The sequence below is a fragment of the Sander vitreus genome, chromosome 9 (assembly GCF_031162955.1).
Source record: "Sander vitreus isolate 19-12246 chromosome 9, sanVit1, whole genome shotgun sequence".
In the NCBI taxonomy this organism is placed as follows: Eukaryota; Metazoa; Chordata; class Actinopteri; order Perciformes; family Percidae; genus Sander; species Sander vitreus.
The window spans coordinates 17,520,158-17,542,444 of NC_135863.1; the positions used below are offsets into that span (position 1 = coordinate 17,520,158).

Here is a 22,287-nt window from a genome sequence, read left to right on the forward strand (position 1 = left end):
TAAGAGTGCTTAGGGACGTCTACAAATTACAACACCGAAAAGAGATGCAACAAAAATATGTATTAATTTAACTTAAGTAAGCGCTGTAGTACAACTAGCAGGAGACAAGTTATAATTGAGGTAAGTTTGGAGACACTACCTTATTTAATCATTAAATTAATAAATATTTTAGTTGTATCTCTTTTCGGTGTTGTAATTTGTAGACGACCGAAAAGACGACGGCACGGAACACACCAAACAGACTCTGTTTGGTGTGTTCCGTGCCGTCGTCAGTTGGAGGAACCGTCGGCGTTCATTTGGGCCGATTTGACTTCTCTCAAAATCTGACGAAAATCTCTTAAACTGACCTTTGATGATCTGAAATGAAGACAGATTCAGCAACTGTATGGCCTATTTCTTGCTTAAAATGTTTTCAGAAACACATTTCGGTGAACTATTTTCGTAAAATATGAGATTGTATTCCGAACGTGCCGCCATTATGGTCTGTTTTGAAATTTGGGAGAAGCCAGACCCACGTGACGCGTTCGTCCAATCAGCTGCCGGTTTTCATTTTTTGGGGCGACAATACAGATTAGCGCCGCCTGCTGTTATGGAGACGTATTACGTCTCGTGCACGCACAGAACGTACGCTCAAGTCGGCGTTGCTTCGGTGTATTCCGAGGCACTTTTTTTAACAACTCGGGGAGACTGATCAGTCCGACTCGGTCATCGGGTTGGTGTGTCAGAGCCTTTAATTGTACAGTCAGAGGCTCACGCTGAATCAATGCAAACACTGTTTATTGTGTGAAATCTTTAGTTTCTCTCACACTCACACAAAGCAAGCTTAGATTCAGGTGAGCAGGTGTGAGGAAGGGCTATGGGGTCACTATCTAGCTCAGGTTAGACCTAGTAATTTAGCTGAACTGAGGGATTTGCTCCTCCCTGCTCAGACAGGCAATACAAAAGATCTGACTTGAAAGCGGAGAGGGAACAGAGGGGTATGGACAGTTTAACTAAGATGAAGGAGTTCAGTTGGCGAAAATGCCCACTTTGATTAGTCTTTACACTTGCTCTAATTGAGCATGCATGTGTGTGAGTGTGAGTCCTTCACTTTGTGGGTACCACACAGTAAAGTTTGTGCATCTGCGCATGTGTGTTGGGACGTCAGTGTTTGAGTGTGTATCAGGGTTTTTTTTTTTTCATGTTGTAAAACTCTCCCTCCCCTCACACTCATTCCTCTCTCAAGACTGAATTTGCTTGTCTTCTCAGCATGAGTGTTTAATCTTTTCAGGCCGTTGAATCGGCCCAATGAATGAGTCCCCCAGCTCCTTCTCTCTAGGAGCCCTGGAGATTATTCTAAAGCACTAATCGTTGAGCAAACACAGCAGTGCTCTCCCATTCCTATTCTACAAAGACCACAGTAAAGCACAACTTCTCCTTTCACTTCCCATCACGTTTTACGCCCTGTGTAGATTTTTTGCTTTTTGACGTACGTAGCCTAGATTACTGCTCCTGAGAAACGGACCTCTTGACCCCCCCTACGCAGCCATGGTTAAAGATGAACTAAGCGGCGACTGAGAGAGTTTTTCTTATTTGTTCTTATATAGCAAGAGAAGTGACATGTAATTTAGAGAGCATTATTTCCAACATTGTCCCCTGGAACCTTTTTGTTTGTGGGTGTGTTTGTTTTTTAATTAGATTGTCAGTTGGGAGAATCTGCCAGGCTTGATGGTGATGGTGTCAATATCCTTGGATTTGGAGCTTCGTCAATATTGTCTGGCCCTGCCGCTACTAACCTGAACAGGCTGCTGGCATTTGGTGTAAAATAAATAGAGTGATTTGTCTGTTTTGTTTTCTCCATATCTTAGTTGCCTCCAAGAGAAGTTTTATTTACACCGCTCTCCATGTGATTTTGTGTGGTATTTGCTTTTTTTGCCAGTTGTGGCCTTGCTGTGGTCTGTAGAAGTCATGCTGGCTCTGCACCCAGTGGTCCCTCATGTCATGTTATGGTCATGTAATGTGGAAATATCTCATGTAGCTGACAGATCTCACACTGCAAATCTGAGTGTAATGGATTATTTAAATGTCATGCTTATCATTTCAGATTTGACGGTTCATTATTTTTAGAGGTGTTTCTGTTATAGTTGGTCACCCAACCTGTAAGCAATAGTCTCTTTTCCTGAAACCTAACAAAAGCTGTGCACCCATCTATTAACAGCCAATTATACTATTAAAATATATATTATATTATATTTGTTGTGTTTCCCCCAACACCGGATCAACTCTCAATGAAATAAATAAATCTGTTTCACTTCAGCAAGACAAATATCCAGAGGGAATCAGTGCTACATTTTGCTCATATCTTTTTCTTTCTTCTCTCTACAGAGAAAGCTGCTGGCAATCTACCTCTACAATGATGACAGTGTTCTCGGCAATGTCTTCTGTTCTCAAATGATGTGCGCTGACTCCATTGTCGCCTACCTGAGCCAGAACTTTATCACATGGGCCTGGGATGTCACTAAAGAAGCTAACAAAGCCAGGTACAAGAGTTTGTTTTCAAATGACTTGCTGGTCATAGAGCTGAACTTAAGTTTAATACATCCTTTTTATTTTACTAATTGTATGATATGACCTGAAAATGAATAATTTCTTACCCTAAACACGTTTGACTGAAATAAATATACAGTGTCCATTTTATTTGATACACATACATGGGGTGGATACAATAATAGGAACACCTGTATAATATACCTTAAGTAAGTACAATAGTTCTGCCTTAAAATACTACATTTGTGACACTTAAACTCAGCTTAAACTATTCATGCCAGACAAGTATGGATTCAACTTGAGAAATATTTTACAGATGTAATTCGTGGTGCTCTAGTATTGGATTGCATTTTAGTATCAAGTTGTCCTGTTATTGTGTCAGCCCCTATTGCTACAACTGTAGTACCACGTAGTGTCCAGTTTTAACAGTTTTAAGCTACAGTCCATGACACATTGCTACATGAGTGATCAGGAAGGTTTCAACAAGTCTAGTTTATATTTAGTAATATATTTAGTTATGTAAATGATTAGCACATATTTCAAATTGCAGTAACACTTGGATGCTGTTATAAAGCTCAATCCAGTGGTTTTCCCTGGTCTCTAAGTCTCATTATTAATCTAGTGAGAAAACAGTTTTGATAATCACTCAGAATGATAACCAAAAATATAAGTCCGGGTTGTTTAAAACCACTGAATTAATTCTCTGGATGTCTCAGAGATCCAGGCATCAGAATTATACTGTGTTTAGCATTTTGCCAACTGTAAAGTTAAAGTAGAGCAATAACTAAACATCTAAGCCCTGACTGCATGCTTAATCCTTATGTTTTATTTATGTGTGGCTTACTGTCTGGAGGAGTGGACTGTTTGCATACTGAGTTGTATCTAATAAAGAGGATATTGAATGTATTTCAGTAGGAGACCAGCTTGATTGTGTGCAGAGGGCTCTGCAAACTGCCAGAATTCCCTGTTAAGGAAGCTGTTAGTATCTTGTTTTACTATCAATGGTTTTTGATACTTCTATCAGAGGAGGTGAATATAGTTTTAATTAGTGCTCTGCCCCACCCTGTTACTTGCAAATATATAGTTATTATAATTTTAATCCAGTAAAGACTGAAGATGAGATCTGTGTTTTGTCATTCCAGTGTGGTCAGCTTTTAGAAAATGATCTAAAATGTTAGTGTGGATGGAACCTCATTTGACACATAAACAGCTAAATCTATTTGCATTAGTGTGGACATGTCTTTAATTGCTGGCATTCAGCTCTCACTCCATTGCTCACACCCTGTATCTCTGTCTTCTCATTCTGTCTTCTACTTCATTCTCTTTTTGAAGCTCGAAGATTGCATGCTAACAAAAGGCGTTGTGTTTGCATGGCAAGGCCCCTGATTGGGCAATCTTGACTAAGCTGCCTGAATAGAGGGTCAGTGGGAGACGAAGGACTCCCTTGGAGTCCAAACATCTCTATCTATAGTTTTGGTGCAGCTCCAGCAGTCAGTGTTAGTAACTGGCAGGTCTATGCAACACCTGTTTATTAGGACACAAGTCCTACTACTATAATGTTTTGTTTTTTAATAATACAGTTTGTAGAAAATGTTGGAATTTAGTTTGAAAATAAATGTAGTCTGCAATGTGTAACAGATGATCAGATCCCCTGTTGGTTCAAGTGTTGAGCTGTGGAGAGATGGAAGTAAAGGTGGACCTGCTGAGGGTATGATTGGGTTCGCTCTTACCATTGTGCCCAGAGTTCTCTCCTACTTCCCCTCATCTTTCTGCTACATCTTTTTCTCCCTGATCCTTCAATCTCTCTTTATTTCCCTTCTCTTTATCCTACTACCTCAACCTTCTCTCTCTCTCTCTCTCTCTCTCTCTCTCTCTCTCTCTCTCTCTCTCTCTCTCTCTCTCTTTCTTTCTTTCTTTCTTTCTTTCTTTCTTTCTTTCTTTCCTCAGAACCTCCAGAGTTAAGCCTGCCCTCTGGTAGCAGCCATTTAAGAAAGACTCGCACCGTGACCTCACCCCTCCATTATTTCTTTTAAGGAAATTCCCTCCTTCCTTCATTCCACTCTCCTTTCTCTCCCATTGGCCTCCTTTTGCTTTTTGCCCCAGCTGAGTCTTTTTATTGCACATTAAAAGGCAGGCAACATCTGGAGCTTTTCATCACACACAGCTAGTACGCATGCACGCACACACACACACACACACACACACACACACACACACACACACACACACACACACACACACACACACACACACACACACACAGCTTCTCTGCATTCTCACGCTCTCTGGTTGATCCAAAGTGACTGGTGATTGGCATCAATCACACAAGCTGTTAGAAAGGTATCCTGATTTTGTGTGTGTATGTGTTGAACCTGCTGATGTTGGAATGTGCCTGTTGCTTAGCTCTCTGTATTCTCACAGGCCTCCTAGTTTAATGATTAATTATGCATAAATGCAGTTCTGTTGATTGGATGCCAGTGTAATTGTCACCCATGGGAAATGAATCTAAAATATTGTACAGGTGCTGTACTGTCATTGCACATGGCAAATATTCAAGCTAAAGGTAGATAAACACACTGAAAGTAGATCATTTTATCAGTGTGGGTCATGCTTCCTCAGTTCTATTACACATTTTATTCAACGCTAACATATCTGTACAAGCACCCCTAAAAATGAAACACGTGACTTTATTGTCTTGCTAATTATTTTGTAGGGAGCATACAAAGGCCTGACACAATAATATAAGTGTACAATGAACCAAGAAACACACAGGTGTTCATGTTATTGTTAATGACCTTTTGAGTGTAAGCTGGTGTCTTAACCGCAAGGAGCAGAAACCAACATGCAAACCTGTTCTGTACACTTGACTTCTCCTCTTGACATCCTCCTACCTGAAAACATAGCGGGGAACAAAATGTCATTTTCAATTCAAAACGTGTCCATGTTTGCTCTTAAACAAAGTGTGTATGACACAGTGTGCAATCAGGGCATCCGGTTCCCATACATTCTCCTGTACAGGTGGCTGGCAAAAATATTCCCTGCAGTGCTACTGTACTGCCTGACTCATCAGCTGCTCAGTGGAGCGAATGTTAGGTCTAACCAGTCGACTTGCATCTTCACGCACCACTTTGATTTGAAGAAATGTGATCTGACAGTTCAGGGAAACATTAACTATTTTAGCTGTCTGGATGTACAGTGAGAGATAGAGATGGGATTGGTGAAAAATTAGAAGTTGTCAATCACATTAACCATCGGAGCCTTAAACTCACTTTAGCTGCAAGTTCCACGCAGGTGTTTCCTCTACATTTAGTTACCCCTGAAGGTTTTTAAAGGCCACAAGTCTGGTACGGACTAGGCTACATTCTTTACCATGTTATGTTATGGCTGGTTGAGACCGTGCTGAACTGTTCACCTCAGTTCCTGCAGTAGTTTGACTTCCTCCTGCCCTCAGTGTTGTGTCCATACTTGTTCTATATATGGATTGATCTTAAGTGCGTCATATGCTAGTTACAGCCTTTCTGTCATGCTTAGTTACAGTGGATACATATACATGTTTAGGTTGTGTTTACAGGTCGAGCAGTTTAATGTTGTGATGATGATATTTTACTGTGGTCGACTGACTTCAGTAGTTTTGAGATTGAAACCAAAGCAGGTTGGCTTGTGTTTGATGGGAGATTTAAGATTGGGTTACCCTTCAAGTAAGTGTCCATTGTTCCCTGGCCTTTCATTACAGGTTAGAGTTTCGCCGTGGGCTATTGTTATGATCTGCCTGGGTCGAGGTCTGAACAGGGACAAATGTCAGGACAAAATGATCAGTAGGATTTAGGGTACCCAACTTCTTCATTGCAAGAATTGGGTCACTCAAAGTTCAACATTTTTGAAGTGTTGTTTGACTCATATTCCTAAAACATCTTTAATTCAGTTCTGCTTTGAGCTTAGGGGCTGTGTAGTCTTCACATCTTTCACAGATCTTTAAGTCGATCATCCATATTTTCAGCAAGTACTAGTACAATTATTACTTTAGAAAGCACCACAATGAGCTCAAGTACTATATTTCACAGTTTAAGAAGTCTGCAAGTAGCTCCCTCAGCTTTGGCTTCATGTTTTAATGAGTTACACCCCCTCTCAGACAGCATACCTTCCATCTATCTTCTTCTTCTGACCCGCTGTCCCTCCGTCTATTCCATTACTTCTCTATTTTACCAGCCAGTTATTAAAGTAGATCTTATTAAAAGGCGGGAGAAAAAGCTAATCTATATTTGCATTCAGTCTATAGCAATTCATTAATATTATGACATTTACAGGGAGCTTGGTGGGGCCCTGGCTGCCTGCTACCCTTTTCCCTCTCTGAAATGTTAATTTAAAAAGTTCTGTCTTTGTAATGGAATAAGAAATCCTCTCTTGCGCTATCAATTCTGGGTGTCTGGTGAGGAATACTAATTCATCTACGCTTCCAATTGAGATAGCATGTCACTCTGATGGAATAGGAAAATGCAGAATTGGTTTTAAAGTCCTTAATGCCACGAGTGGTATGTATTTCTCTTTTCTGCTGCACTTGAAAAAGCTGGAGTATATGCCTTCTTTTCCACATGTTGTACAAATGTTTGTGTTTATACATGCATGTGTATGTATGTGTCTGCTTTTTGGTCTATTTTTTTTTTAAATGACCGCTTTTGACAGTTGTTCAGTGCCAAGAAAATCCATCAAATTAATCAAATATTCAAATTAGAATAAACAGATACATTTGAATTGGATTATTTCTTTGTCTTCCAGACTACTCACCATGTGTACAAGGCACTTTGGCAGTGTGGTGACACAGACTATACGGACATACAAGACAGACCAGTTCCCCCTGCTCCTTATAGTCATGGGCAAACGAACATCCAATGAAGTTCTAAATGTTATTCAAGGTAATTCAACTTTAATAATAGTTTGATAACGTCTATAGATATATTTGTAATTTATGTAAAAACACAGACTAAATTACACACTGTTTTATCTTTAGGCAATACGACAGTGGACGAGCTGATGATGAGGTTAATGGGAGCAATGGAGATCTTCACAGCACAACAACAAGAGGACATCAAAGATGAGGTACAGTTTGAGTACAATCAGGGCGCCTGTGACTTCAGCGAAGCACAAATGTCAAGCTCTGATTCTTAAAAAATGCTTTGGATTATTCTGAAAAGAAACTTGCTCATGCCTGATGTTAACTTCAAAGGCTCAGGTAGTCTTCAGACCTCCAGTTGTCTCGCTTGCCAGACCCATCTCCACAGCACTGCAGAGTAAGGTCTGGCCCCTCCACACATACACTCCTGGATCGGAGAAACATTTCTTTAAACCAATCACAATCGTCTTGGGCAGGGCTAAGCTCTGGTCGTAGCGACGGTGTATCTGCAAAATGGTCTCGGGAAGGAACTTGTTTTGGTGGAACATTTGCACCCCGCAAAAGAAAACACCACATCAAATATTAAATGAAGTTAAAGCTTTAGCGCATATCTTTTTTATAATAATGAATGTCCGTTGCATTCAAGCCATTGCCAAATTAATTGCTACAAAGCTAATTAAGACTATCAGCTCCACACAACTTTTCTCAGTATGGCTATGTTCAGAAGATTGTGTCGTCTGGCGACTTTCGCGAGCAGAAACTCAAGTGAAGATAACGTCCTCTTCTGAAGTTCATCATGTTATTTTAATCCTCCGTGTCCTCCTTGGCTACTAGCAACTGCGTGGAGGAGGGGTGGGGTTGGTGCACAGTCACGGAAGGCTTGTATCATGTGGACGCGCTGACAGTTTTATTGTCATTACTTAGAATTCCTCATGGGGGAGACAGAAACTACGCACTATACCTTTAATACAGTAATACAGTAATGTGAGCTATTTAAATTAGCTGGATACATGGTTAATCATAATTTGCTCTTACCAGTGTATCGCCGTGTGTATTTTGTCCGTATCAAATCCCTGCCAATCGGTCCCAAAACGTCCCAGATAGATAGTAAATGCCGTAAACATATTCTTTGTAAATCTTTACACTCATTTCCTGAAAGAACCAAGCAGGCCTGCCTTGTTGCACGATCCAAATTTTCAGCAAATAGCTTGCTAGCTCGAAGTTTGTTGACGGAGTTTTGCCAGGCGATGGACAGCCGGCGGAAGATCAGGTGGCACAGATGTTCCGGCGATTATTCGGTAAATGAATTGTCGTCCATCCAGACTAGACCTCGAGTAACAATTCAAACCATCTTTACCTTAATTTCGCTGATTTGGCCTATGACTATAGCCACATTCAAAAGCCCTGGTGGGACAGTTGAGCCAGTCTTTTACATTCTGCTTAGACATAAATCAAAATATGCTGAGACAGATCAGACGCCATTATTGTGGCATATTGTGGCATTCTTGTAATGACAAGTAGAGAATACTTGACCATTTCACCTCATTCCCCTTTAGTTCTAGTTTAATATGCCAACTACACTCTTTGGTTTTTGAAAAGGTACAGGACTCTTCTTCCATTCACTCCAGTGTGTAGGTAACTACTCCAATAGAAAGTGGATAAACACAATTGAGGGATACACTCCATAAAAGAAAGTGAGGCAACAGTGGTGGGAGTCTTTTCATGTCAGACAGGAATCTGTGACAGTATGACAGGGAGGTCCCCTCACTTTCAAAGACTTTCACCTGACCCTCTTAAACATGTACTGATGTGTTCTCTCTGTGACATCAAACAAGAGAATGAATGACACACTATGTGTTTCTGTCCAGACAGATTTTCAGTCAGCTGAGTATTGGAGTAATCTTCCCATGCTCTTTTCTCTTTACTTTTAACAACTTATGGTCAGAGATTTAGGAATTTGAAACAATATAGAATAGTCTCCTTGTAGGCTAACACGTTTTAAATTGTTTATTTTAATAAGATACACAGAGATTAAAGTTAAGATAGATTTGTGATCATTAATAAGACCATATTCTTCTTCCTACGTATCACACATACGAACTGTGAGATTGTCCCTTATTCCCACACTCTGTCAGCCTCTCACTTACATTGTTGTGTCTCTTTTTTAACTAATGTATCTATAGATGACAGGTGTCACACCATATAAAAAATTAAACAGTTAAAGATGCAGTCAACCAAACAGCCTGTCCAACAATGCTAATGTGATAGTCATAGCATTTCAGTTATGGGAACCGTGGTGTGTGACACACACGCACAGAGACACACACACACACACACACACACACACACACACACACACACACACACACACACACACACACCCACACACACCCACACCCTAAGGGTTAGACTTCCTCAAGTGGTTTATGGAGTATTGAGTGACAGCTTTCCCTTTGTGTTTTTATTATCGCTACAATTATCTGGCTTCATTTTGGATTTTTCACACTTCAAATAATCATCAATGACAAGAAGCGACAAGAGGTATTCAGAGTATGTACATGTGTCAGATCAGACTGTGATTCACACTTAAGGCTGGCTATCATTTCATTTTTCAATATTAGTACCAATGAGTACCCGAGTACAGATACCAAAAGAATATTTCTCTCAATACCTTATTTTGATAAATCTAAGCATGCTTTTTCTGCAAAACCCAGTTTTTCAATTAACATATAAGTTTTCAAATATTAAATGTTGTCTAAACACAAGCTGCCGTACAAGAACTTTGCCGAAATTAAACAGTCTAAACCTTACATTTAAATGAGAACCTGGCTGATCACAGAAGGAGTAAACAAGAATTTGAGCAGACTTTCTATGCCAGCCGATACTCTGTGCTACAGACACATTTTGCTTGCTACCAACAAAGTATCAACATTCAATACCCAGCCCTATTCACACTGACTTGGTACTGACTTGGGTCACTACCTTACATTGCGTATTGACCTTGTTAAGTAATATTGTTAAATATTGAAACTGTACTTCGTAGTTTTAATAAAGTAGCATACATGCTTCTTATGTCATCTTAAAATAATTTTGTTTAAAAAATAACTGTGCATGTTTCTTTTCTTACAAGCTGATTTGATTTTGTCTTTTTCTTCTGACATCTGCACAAAATAGTTATATTTCATTACTGCTTTATCATCACTTTTATAATCATTGCAACAACTGGCTTAAGATCTGTCAGAGAAATAGGAAATCGGATTAACCATGGCACAGTAGTTTAGTAAAGCTGTCCTGAAAGATATTAAAGTGTGATAATTAACCAGGCGTGAACTGCCAGAAGGAAATAGCTTGTGAAAATGTAAAAAAAAAGACCACGTAGATTGTATAAGTGATGATGAAAGCATAATGTTCCAGTGTGATTATTCATGATTAGTACCATTAACCACAGGATTTTAGTATATCCTGTATCTGACATAACCTATCCCATCTCCAAGGTGAAGTCAACCTTGATACTGGACTAATCCCATCTTCACTGTAGCAGCTCTGAGGTGTTTGTGTATTTCCCACTCTCCCTAGCTTGCTTCCCTCTTTCTGTTTTTCTCCTTTTTTCATCTCACTTTTCAAAAGACAAACTCAGACACAAACACAGACATCCACCATATCCAGACATTCCACTTTGACAGTGACTTTTGTGTCTGACTGGAAATGGAGCAGCTGGACAGCCACATTGTGGCTTCAACCAACCTTACTGACTCGTCAGCCATTCCTCTGGTTGTCTGTGTTTTAGCTTAGTAGTTTGTAACAGACTGACGACTCACTGCAGGTTCTGTGGTCTGCATCTGTCAGCATTGTAAGCTATTTTCAGCTCAGGTCATCAGCTGATGATGACCTGAGCAGCTGCCAAAACGAACCAATGTTCAAGAGAAACAAACATGCATATGTTTTTGTATTTGTCGAAACTGAAACACCCAGGGGAAATATAAACCAACATCAGAGGAGTAAGATCTACAGAAAGAGCCAAGATTTAATTCTGGACCTTTTTGCTGTGAAGTGACAGTGAGCCACAGTACTGCCCAACAGCAAATAATTAGATATGCAATATGACCCAATTAAAGTAGCTCCAAGCCACTTGGTTTGAATTAAAAGCAGTTTTTGCAACACTTATTTGTTCATGAGCAAACATTAACATGTGTGACAGCTTGCATTTCTGACTTCTGACCACTAAAATAGGAGTTTATTAGCACCACTCTAAGACAGCACATGGCTAGCCAGCTTGATGAGTAGCCAAGATATACTGTAGATCTGGCAAATCTGTTTGTTCTTTCCCTCCAAAGATAAGGTCTTTAAAATGACATTGTGTGTTGAGCATTTACACGGTAGATTAATGTTTCACATTATGCCTCTCATGCGCATTAGGTCATTCAATGCAGATGGTGCATTTGAAAACACATTACAATTGATCATTACAAAATGAGTATCAAACATGAACTACTGTGCGACCTGTTTGCGTGACTCGGGGCTAGTCTTTTGAAGGTGGCCACTTTTGATGCTTTTGTCCCTCTCTACCATTCTTTTACAGTTTCCTTTCAATGTTCATCTATTATGCGGGCCAAAAGCACAAATGTATCCTTTGCATTTTCTGATTGAATATAACAATACACACTGTCCTTTTGCTTAGCCACTGCCTAACTGCACAGTAGCCCTCTGATCATCACAATAAGCTTACTTTGCCATATCCAGGTTGGCACACAGCATGGGCCTTCAGAAAATAGAAAATCAATGGCCGTGCAATGTTAACACAATGGACACTCGTATTTAGTCCCAGTCTTTATAACACACTTTGTAGCCACAGCAGGTAGAAAGAGAAGGGCCGTTAGTCCCCTTCCCTCTGTACAAACAGGAAGAAAGAGGCAGAGTGAATAAAAAAGAAAGGGACGATGAAACTGAGATGAAGAAACATAAAAGAGGCTCAGGGTCTGGTAAATGACAGCCCGGTCATAATGAATCCCCTCTGGTGCTACTCTTTTATACCTGGTGTTTGTACGTAACCACACTTGACATGCTGCATTTTCTTTTGCTTGCTTCTCTCTGGCTCCCACACACCACACCTCAGCTTAAATGTTTTGTCCTTGTGTGTCCTTTTATTATGTTGTTAGTTAATGGGCCCCACTTTCTTTCTCCCTCTCTCTACCCAGGACGAGCGTGAGGCAAGAGAGACGGTGAAAAGAGAACAGGACGAGGCCTATCGTGTGTCTTTAGAGGCTGACCGCAAAAAGGTATTTTAAAAATGAAAAAACAAATTGTCTATTTGATACACTGGGGTCTGAGTAAGTTGTGGTATACCTCAACCACTACTATGATTTTAACTCATTTTTTATTGTACGATTTTAACTAATTTGTGTAGCTAATAAAACAGCCAGGGTCGAATTTAATGCTCGAAAGACTAATCGAAGATTAATGAAATACAATGACCTAGGGCTGAAACAATTACTCGGTTTATTGATTAGTCAATTGACAGAAAATGATTTGGCATCTATCTTGATAATCGATGATTATATTATTTAAGTCTTTGAAAATGACTTAAGCTTTTGAAATGTGAGGATTTCCTACTTTTTTCAGATTTTGTGTCACGTCATTAGCTTGTATTAGATTTAGATACTTGAGTGTCTAAAAAACGAAGTTATATAGTTTATTAATTAAATATCAGAAACTTGACAACCAGTGGGAAACATAGTAACGGAATTAAGCATTTTGTTTCTTTGTTTTTCAGAGAGAAGCCCAAGAGAGAGAAGAGGCCGAGCAGGTTCGCCTGGAACGAATGAGAAGGGAGCAGGAGGAGGAGAAGGAGGTGAGAAAAACAGCCATACACATACGATACTCAATATGCAAATTACCTAAATTAATATTCCAGCTTCATCAGTGCAGGGTTGAACAGTGATATGTTTTGCCAGCGCACAGCGATTGTGCCATTCTGCTGTCGTTTTTTTTATCTGTCTTGCTCTCGCTTCACAATAATGAGTCAATTAGATTGTGGTCTTGGTGAAGCCTGCCAGTCTGTGGAGCGTGTGTAGTGTGGGTGAACAGGCATACAGCCATTTCAGAAGAATTAAATATCCTAATTACAGTGAGGCATGCCCCTGTTAATGTCACCTTGCATGCACACAGGTATTGTTCTATTTGACTGCTTTACATTGGTATAGCACACAGCCTTATATTGAAACCCAAGTGAACAAAAGACAAGAGGCAATTCATGTACACAGGATTGAGTACAAACGCATACACAACCTAAGCAAACACACATATTCACTTGAAAACAATTATTGTATGAGAAGAGGGGGCAAACACACACACACACACACACACACACACACACACACACACAGAGGCAGACACGTACACTGTCACGCATGCAGGAAAAACAATACTTGTCTGTGAGAATGGCACCAATGTTGTAATACAGTCTATAGTAATACAGTGTAGTCCTGCTGATTGTTGTTTACTCAAAAGCAGAGAGCCTCAGGGCGCTGAGAGGTATTGGGTGACCCGGCTCGCTCAGGTGATTTGTCACTTAAGTTAAACAGACAACAACAAAAGAACCCCGGGTCGGACCTTCTTAATTATATCACTGTAGTTCACTAACCAAACTGTGTGTGCACACTTCTGTATTTTAAACAACAATAGCCACTTTGGCCTTGCGTCTCCTACTTATATAAATTGTCTCTGCCCAAGCTCATTGGTTTCCATGGTGTCTCCTGTGCTAACATTCTAGTGTTGTGCTTGTGCAACAGTCTAGATATTCATAAATATGAGAGCCAACAACAGCTGCTGGACCCGGACAATGGCAACTTAAGTTTCTTAAACTGTTAAGCAGGACCTAAATTAATCTAAAATGGGATATGGGTGCCCTTTTGTTTTATCACAACAGAATACTGCATTTAGTTGTGTGTACTTCTAGTTCTGATGAGCTTAGGTCCACAATGACACTGACAGACAAACACAGAAAGTCTATTGGGAATTGGCATTGAAAAAGTTATCAGTTATTCTACTTATTGATTTCATTCTTGATACGTTTTTGGATGGAAAAAGAATACAAACATGCATAGGAAAGTACAAAGCTTTAAATTCCAGTAATGTGAGAAATTAACAATAATTCACTAGCAGCTTGAACTGAACATTACATTTTCTACAATAGATAGTAAGTAAAGTGAGAGAAATCAATATTTAATTAAAAAAAAATTAGTTACATATTCCTATTCAAGTATTCATTTGAGTCTCCTGAGGTAGTAACATAGTAGTGTATATGACAGAATATGCAGACACAACAAAAACATTTGCCACCAGAGAGCGGACAATGCTAGTGGGAATGCTTTCTCAGATTTTGTGCCTTTGTGCAAAGAAGAGTGAGATAAAAGTAGGAGCTGGTGAATTGAAGGGGGTGTATGTGCATGTGCCTATGTAGATTAACATTACTATTTACTTCCTTCAGGGGTCTTAGCATACAGTTGTGCGGCTGTCAGGTGCCCCTCTCCCTCCCCCACCCGTCATCTGTTTGCTTTTTGTGGTTAGCCAAGCGGAGCTGGAGAGGCAGATAAATGGATGGATAGATGCTTCTGATTATTTGTGTGGAGCAGCTTTGTTCCGAGGCCCGACCAGCCGTGTGTCCTGTGGTTTCTTTAGGGATGCTACCTCTTACGAGTGGCGGTGTTTATGCTTGTGTCTGTGGTTCACTGCCTGTCTGCATTTGTAGGTCCACCACCACCACACACACTCCTGTCTTTTATTTGTGTATTTGTGTGCAAGTCTTTCCCCGCGGGCCCCTTTAACTCAGTCAGCATCAGCTCTTATACCTGTGGGAGCTGATGGTGGAGCGGCACGCGTGCTACCCTGCCCACCCAACACCAGAAGCTGCTAATGAGCTACTGTTGTACACTCTTATGAAATATAATTGCATTATGGTGTGTAAATAAAGCCGGGGCGTGTTGTCACAGCATATGCTCCCCGGCTGGCCAAACAGGAACAACAAGCCGGGGGGAGGAGGGGCAGGAGCAGTAAAAAGAGGAAGGCTCCAGGGAGCGGCTGAAGCGCGGTTTTTGGAAGAGCAGCCCATTAACAGGAGAGCTGATTACCTTTACTGTGGAAGATGACAATTTGATGGTTGTCTTTGACTATAAGACACTCTCACTCTGGTGTAGACAGTATTACCAAATGTTGTGTCTTTAAGATAAGCTTTAAACTATCTGTGGTACACACTGAGATATTCAGTAGGCACAATCTCAGATTTCCCGAACAGACTGAGCAACCGTAAGAAAGCATGAAGCACCAGGAAAACACTTGGCTGTTTTCAACATACTGAAATGCTACTTGGCAACCTTCTGAGCTACACCAGGCTAGAGGGAACAGGGTGAGACACAGGGCAACTAATTCAATAACATTCTCAGGACAAGAAGATCCTTTTAATTAATGTGAGGCAATCAGACTCTGGGAGCAACTTCTTGGCTTGTCTTTCATACTTGTTTGGATAGTGTGTCGTCATCTTCATCACTGCCAGTGTTACTGTTGAATCTCTGGTTTAAATGTACTATAAACAGAGAGCCAGGGCAATTTTTTTTATTGTTACACTTTATTGAATCTCAGATTGTTTCTTGTATTCCAGAGGACTTTGTTTAAGTTTTTCTTCCTCTCCTGCACTTATGCAGTTAGTTGTCTTTTACCATGGTGTTTTAAATGTACATACAAATAAACAAACTAAATTAGAAGATGTAATCAAGAACTAAATGATCCACTAATTTAATAATTTTAGTATTAACCTAATAACTTTTATTTTTGCTCCCTGTCACAGTATTACTTATGCTGACTCTGCTGTCAACAAACTGTAAAAAAGAATTATAGAGAGACTTTGTAATGCTAATAAGCTTGAAAAAAGAATTGCAGCACCGGTATTGACAGCTGCATCCCACCAGCACCTGTATGTTAACATCTCTGCCTTCACTCAACACAGCGAATCACTACTTTATCTAGAAAAAATGTTTCATGCTTTACGTTAGTCCTTTCATTTCCTTGATTAATTTTCATGTATTAGTATTAATGGAATAGAGTATGCATTATTTTGTGAAGAGAGGAAATATATTTCATATTTGTGTCATATTTCTAAAAGTTGGAGGAGTCCTCGGCTTGTATTTGCATCTTCTTCACCTACACTTGTCCAGTGTGATCACAGAATTCATGATTCCTATGTTACGTCTGTCCTCTACAAACAAGGAAGTCTACCTTTTAAACAGTAAGGCCAATAGAAGACTTTTCTCTAGTGATTATGAGGTGTTGACAATTACCAATGTGCTGTACTGACCTTAATACTGGATTTTCTCCACCTCGTCAGGCAATCCGCTTGTCATTGGAGCAGGCCCTACCGCCAGAGCCCGAGGATTCAGGAGAGCAAATCAGCAAACTGCGAATCCGCACACCAAGCGGCGAGTTTCTGGAAAGGCGTTTCCAGGTCAGCTGTAAGCTTCAGGTCCTCTTCGACTTTGTGGCCTCCAAAGGATACCCCTTTGAAGAGTTCAAGCTCCTCACCACCTTCCCTCGTAGAAATGTGAGTGGTATACCTTTCTTTCTTACTTAGAAAGCCAGCACGTTTACAAAATAATCAACCCCTTCTGCTTATATATGTCCAGTGAATGGGCTTTGAAAGACCAACACAAGTAAGCTGTTCAAATCACAAGTGGAGAGGGAAATGAAATATGTCTTATTTAGGGAGGTGAAGGGAGTTGAATCCTCCTGTTATCCAATTGCCGGCTTAATAACAGTTCTCTGCAGACACAAACAAGTGCTAAATTCTTCCTTACTGCAGAAGAGTAGCAGCAGGTTATGAAGTGTTCTTGGCCACAGCTAACCTCTCTGCTGGAGAGATCCACAGCTGTAATTGGCTTTCTTTCAGTTTGGGCCTGGGCTGAACCTCAGGCGATGGCGGTGAGTGTAGAGCAGCAGGGACAAGAGTTAAGACAATCTGTTGTGGCTGATTTATGATTTAGTTTCCTCTTGGTTTTTATCACCATTGTTTTGATTGTTTGTGTGCTGCAGCAGCACTGATGTGTCGCTACTTTTGTTTACTCGTTCCTGTGATGGAGTTAAGCCAACTGTTTATCCATCTACCTGCGCACAGGTATTATTCAGTGCATATTAATTAGTATCATCAGTCTATTGTGAATACAGTACACTATGACTGTGTTAGGATACAGTTGTCAGCATTAACAGTAGTATTCTCTGTGGCTCTTCTGCTGACACCCAGCAGCCATCTACAACCAGTCATTAGAGCGCCTGGTCGCCGCACTTTGTGGTAGAGAGCTAATGAGCTCTGTTTTAACTACCAGTTTAATTAGCCATGCTGCTGGAAACAAAAATTGGATTTCCATTAATCAAGAAAGAAGTGTGTGTGTGTGTGTGTGTGTGTGTGTGTGTGTGTGTGTGTGTGTGTGTGTGTGTGTGTGTGTGTGTGTGTGTGTGTGTGTGTGTGTGTGTGTGTGTGTGTGTGTGTGTGTGTGTGTGTGTGTGTGGGCTTGCCCAGGCAGTGTGCCATCGTAGTCTGTAGAGACCGCCGAGGCACAAACACCTCAAACTAACACACATTAACGCGTAGCTCACACTCTTCATTTCGTCACAATCACACACTTCAACACATGCACAAATATTTTCAAGCAAACACATGCCCCACTCACAACTTTGTCACTTAAAGGATTCACAGTTGTCTCTTTATAATCAAGAGTAAACATGTGTTTGAGACAGAGATAAAGATGTGTCTGCATCACAGATGAAATTCGGGCAAAAACAGGATGGGAGGATTAAAGTGGTAGAGAAGCGAGGAGAGGATGGTGACTGCAGAACTAGTCAAAAAAAGAGAACAGAGAAGACAAAAGCTTAAACAAAGAAAAGATTTAATCAGAGAAACAGTCTGAAAGAGAAAAGGATAGAGAAGACAAGTGGAGACGATATTAAAAAGAAGAATATGGGAGATAATTCCAGAAAACAGAAAGGAAAGAGATTTGGGGAAAGACAGAAGAGAAGCAGCTCAGTGGTAGTGCCAGTATGAGGCTGTGAACACAGGCCCCTGTCTAATCCTGCAGCTCTGTGTTGTAATTAAATGAGAGAGAGCGTAGAAAGCCTCCATCCCGTCCAGACGCTCTCACTGTTGCTCTGCCAGGATCAGAGGATAGAGGATAGACCACTATTGCATTTGTAATACTGCACAAATGTTGAAACCTTCTTTCCCTTTTCTAGTTTTCCTCAGCTTTGTGCAGTGTCACTCTTTCTTTTGCTATTTCCCTCCTCGTCAGCCTTTTTTATTTCATTTCCATACATTGAGCTGTAACACAAATTAGTGGATCTACTCAAGTCATGTTGAATATTTTAAACTAAAATTACTACATTATTGACCAGGAAAAGGGCTATATATTGTGAATCGGTAAGTCTGGTAACAGGTTTATTCCCATTTGTAAATCAACTTAATAAAATATCAGAGCCAGATAACGTCTTTGATTCATGTGCCGATAAGTGTCTATTAGTCTCTGATTTTTGGACTCAGTCTCTTTCCCAACATTTGGTATCTGTGGCTTATCTCTTCAGCACTACAGCAGGCCTTACACTGGCATCATTTGTACTAGGCTTAGCCGTGCTCAGGGAACTAACCCTTTCCGTTTCTACGACTGACAGCGAGTTTGAGGAAGGAGGGGGAGACTTTTAGTGTTTCAGTTTTCAGCTTTCCATTCAAGAATTTCCTCCTTTTTCTTTGATACTTGTTGAGCACAAACCACTGTTGAAAGGCCTGAGGTCTTCTTCCTTCAGCTTGCGGTGAACATGTTTAGACTACCGGTATAATAATCGTCAGTTGGCTCTTCCTGCCTGGCTGCTCATAGACACCCAAACACTGTCAAACCAGCGTATTAGTTTTCTCACTGTGATACTGTACTCTATTTCACCTTCTCTTAATCCTTCTTCCAGCTCTGTCAGTGAATTCACCCAAACGATTCTTAGACAAAACCTGAGATTCAGGACAAATAAACAGTGGCACAGAAGAAGCTGTGCGTTGTACGGAGATAGATTTTACATCTGTTATACTGGTGTGTTTTATTTTTCTTGTCCTCCTATCATGAAAGAATCGTATTCACAGGAAGCGCTACAGCAGTTTGTTTTAAAAGTAGTTTCACTCCAAGTTGCTTCCGCGGGACGGTTCTTTTAATATTCTCTCCACATAACACAAACCCACAGCTTCACAGAGCTGCACTCTGCTTCATGTCTGAGCATGGATGTGAAAAGTGGCTCTAACTTAGGCCACGTATATAGGCTAGTATCTCCCTGATCGCTGAAAGCACCCCTCTGCTCAAAAAACGAGTTGTGCTTATTGTTACTTCACTTGGGTGTTTGAACTTCACTGTGCAGAATGACTTATGTCCTGAGTTTGACACCAGATCGTACAAGTACAAGATCATTTTGTGACATCACAACATGTTTGGAAGCCAATCGTGGTCCAGTATGAAACTTACATGAGCGAGATGTGGAAACTTGAAACATCCACTGCACGTATACTGAGAATGGACTTTTTTTTGTGTAGTAGGAGACATCTCGTGTCCAGCAGTTTAACGATGTTTGCATATTTATATATTCTGGATTCTTCAAGGAGGTTTAAGGAGTAGGTTTTAATCGTGTTTAATAAGGTAATTGAACATTTTTGTGGAAAAGCCATAACAGAGTAAAGCATAGTATTTTATCTGTCCTAAAACACGTCCAGAGGGAATCTTTAGTGTTGAAAGCTGAGTTTTACCCTAAGGATCCCCCTTTCTCACTTTGAGCCCTCTCCTTCTTCTCTCCCTACCAGCTTTCCCCTCCTCTTTCCTTCTATTCCTGCCTCTCTACCTCCCTGCTCAATTATACTTTTGTTTTGCTCTCCAGCCTTTGTATCCTGTGCCTTCTCACCCCCCCCAATCCCTTTCTTTTTTCCCCTTAAACACTTTAAATATATTTTTGAAGCATAAACTATTTATTCATATGTATTTCTTGTCTCTCTTTATTTATTTATTTTCTTCTCTTCCCCATTCCCATTTTTTCAGTTTTTCCCCTCAGTCCTACCCCCCCGTCCTGTCTGTGCGGTGCATTTCTCCCTTTGAAGTACCGTATTCTGGTCTGTTCTTTTCTGTTCACGCCCCGGCGCTACGTGCTGTCAACGCTCCTGGCAGCAGATAATGATCTCCCACTGCTTTTGTAATTGGCCAAATAAACACTTGACAACACTAGTTTAAAACAGACAAGTTATTTGGTTTTAATTAACATAGTAGGGCCTGTAATGGCTTCATTAAAAATGCGTTATTTCAGCTGCACGTTTGATTATGTTGGAAACGGACATCTTGAGGGCCTGTGTTTATTTTCCCTTTCTTTTCTTTCACGGCTGAGCAATGCTTCGTGTCGCCTTCTCTGTTATCAGTGTGTTTTATTCATTTGAATCAAGTGACTTACAATTGTGGTATTTATTTTAAACTTCACGTTCAGTGCCAATTATGTGGTTTTGACCGTTGAAATCTGCTGTTTGATAATGCCAAATACGTGGGGTTGATATTAGCTGATTATTTTGTCATACAATTTTTCACAGGACTATAAAGACTAAATATCAAAGATTGCCGATAAGCACCATCTGTCTTTTTAATTGGTTCCAGTTTTAAAATTAGGCTTTTTAATGCTGAGCCTCCAGATATTGTATTATCTCTTTAGATTCCGCTTTAGTTCAATTTTGTTCAGTTTTTAGTCTGTTTATTTGTGTATTTTTAATTAACAACTGGAAAAACTCTTTTTTTCCACAAAATGCAATTTAACCAGATTAAAATCCTTGGAAACTAATTTAATCTTTGAAAAATAGTCAGTCCCTAATTTAGCTGATTGATTTGATCTAAATTGGCTGATGAAAATTATGTTGACTCAAGGTTAAAAACAAACTGCAAAGCAGAGAGCTAGACTGTGTCTGTTTTATGCATGTATTTATGTATGTATGTATGTATGGCTGTGTAGGCACAGGAGGAGAGAAAATGGCTTAGGCAGAGGAAAAACAACAGCTTTGTTTGTTGACAGATGCCTCCATGCTTATGGTCTGTTAATTGGATAACAATGTAAACAATCACCGATGGCGCCCGTCTCCTGTGTCAGTGTGGCATCTTGTTTCCCTACTTTCTTTTTCAGAGTCAGACGCTGCTCTCCTCCCATCGTCTCTCCCTGGTGCACTACGAGCACAAACTCTCATTCCGATTTCACTAAGAGCACACACACACACACACACACACACACACACACACACACACACACACACACACACACACACACACACACACACACACACACCTGCTCCACCCCAAAGCCTCATTTACTCCTACCTGATGCTGTGGTGTCATAACAGCCTGTCGGGTTCATTAGCATGGCAGCCATTTGCAACGCGCTGCTCCTGAGGTGGGAAAAGGAACGCAGCAGCCCTGTTGGTCGTTTTTCCCACCATTGGGATGGAATATGTTTGCAGCAAACACACACACACACACACACACACACACACACACTCTCATAAAGACACCATTTTATCTCGCTCCCCCGCTGTGCTATGATGCAGCTGACTAGGTGAGGGGCATAAGGTTGATGTGGTAACCCCTCCCTGCCCACACCGGGCTTCCAGGCACCCCGCTGAAAAGTCAAGAGTCTAAATGACACGTTGAAATGAGGACAAGGAGATGAAAGACATGGAGTCAAAGACCGCCGACGTGCACATGGTGTGACATTTCCAAACACCCATGGGAGATGCATAGGTTGTCTGATGCTGATATGTCCTCACCTTTCACAAATTTACTTGCCTT

General features: G+C 40.5%; 1 protein-coding gene across 1 annotated transcript in view; it reads left to right on the forward strand.

Moving 5' to 3' along the window:
• Positions 1–22,287, forward strand: part of faf1 (Fas (TNFRSF6) associated factor 1) — a 66,524-nt gene that overhangs the window by 39,712 nt on the left and 4,525 nt on the right. Inside the window, exons 13-18 of the mRNA XM_078259014.1 lie at positions 2,365–2,519; positions 7,300–7,436; positions 7,532–7,620; positions 12,610–12,690; positions 13,185–13,262; positions 16,791–17,003. Of these exons, the coding sequence (XP_078115140.1) occupies positions 2,365–2,519; positions 7,300–7,436; positions 7,532–7,620; positions 12,610–12,690; positions 13,185–13,262; positions 16,791–17,003 (753 nt within the window). The remainder of the gene's footprint in view (positions 1–2,364; positions 2,520–7,299; positions 7,437–7,531; positions 7,621–12,609; positions 12,691–13,184; positions 13,263–16,790; positions 17,004–22,287) is intronic.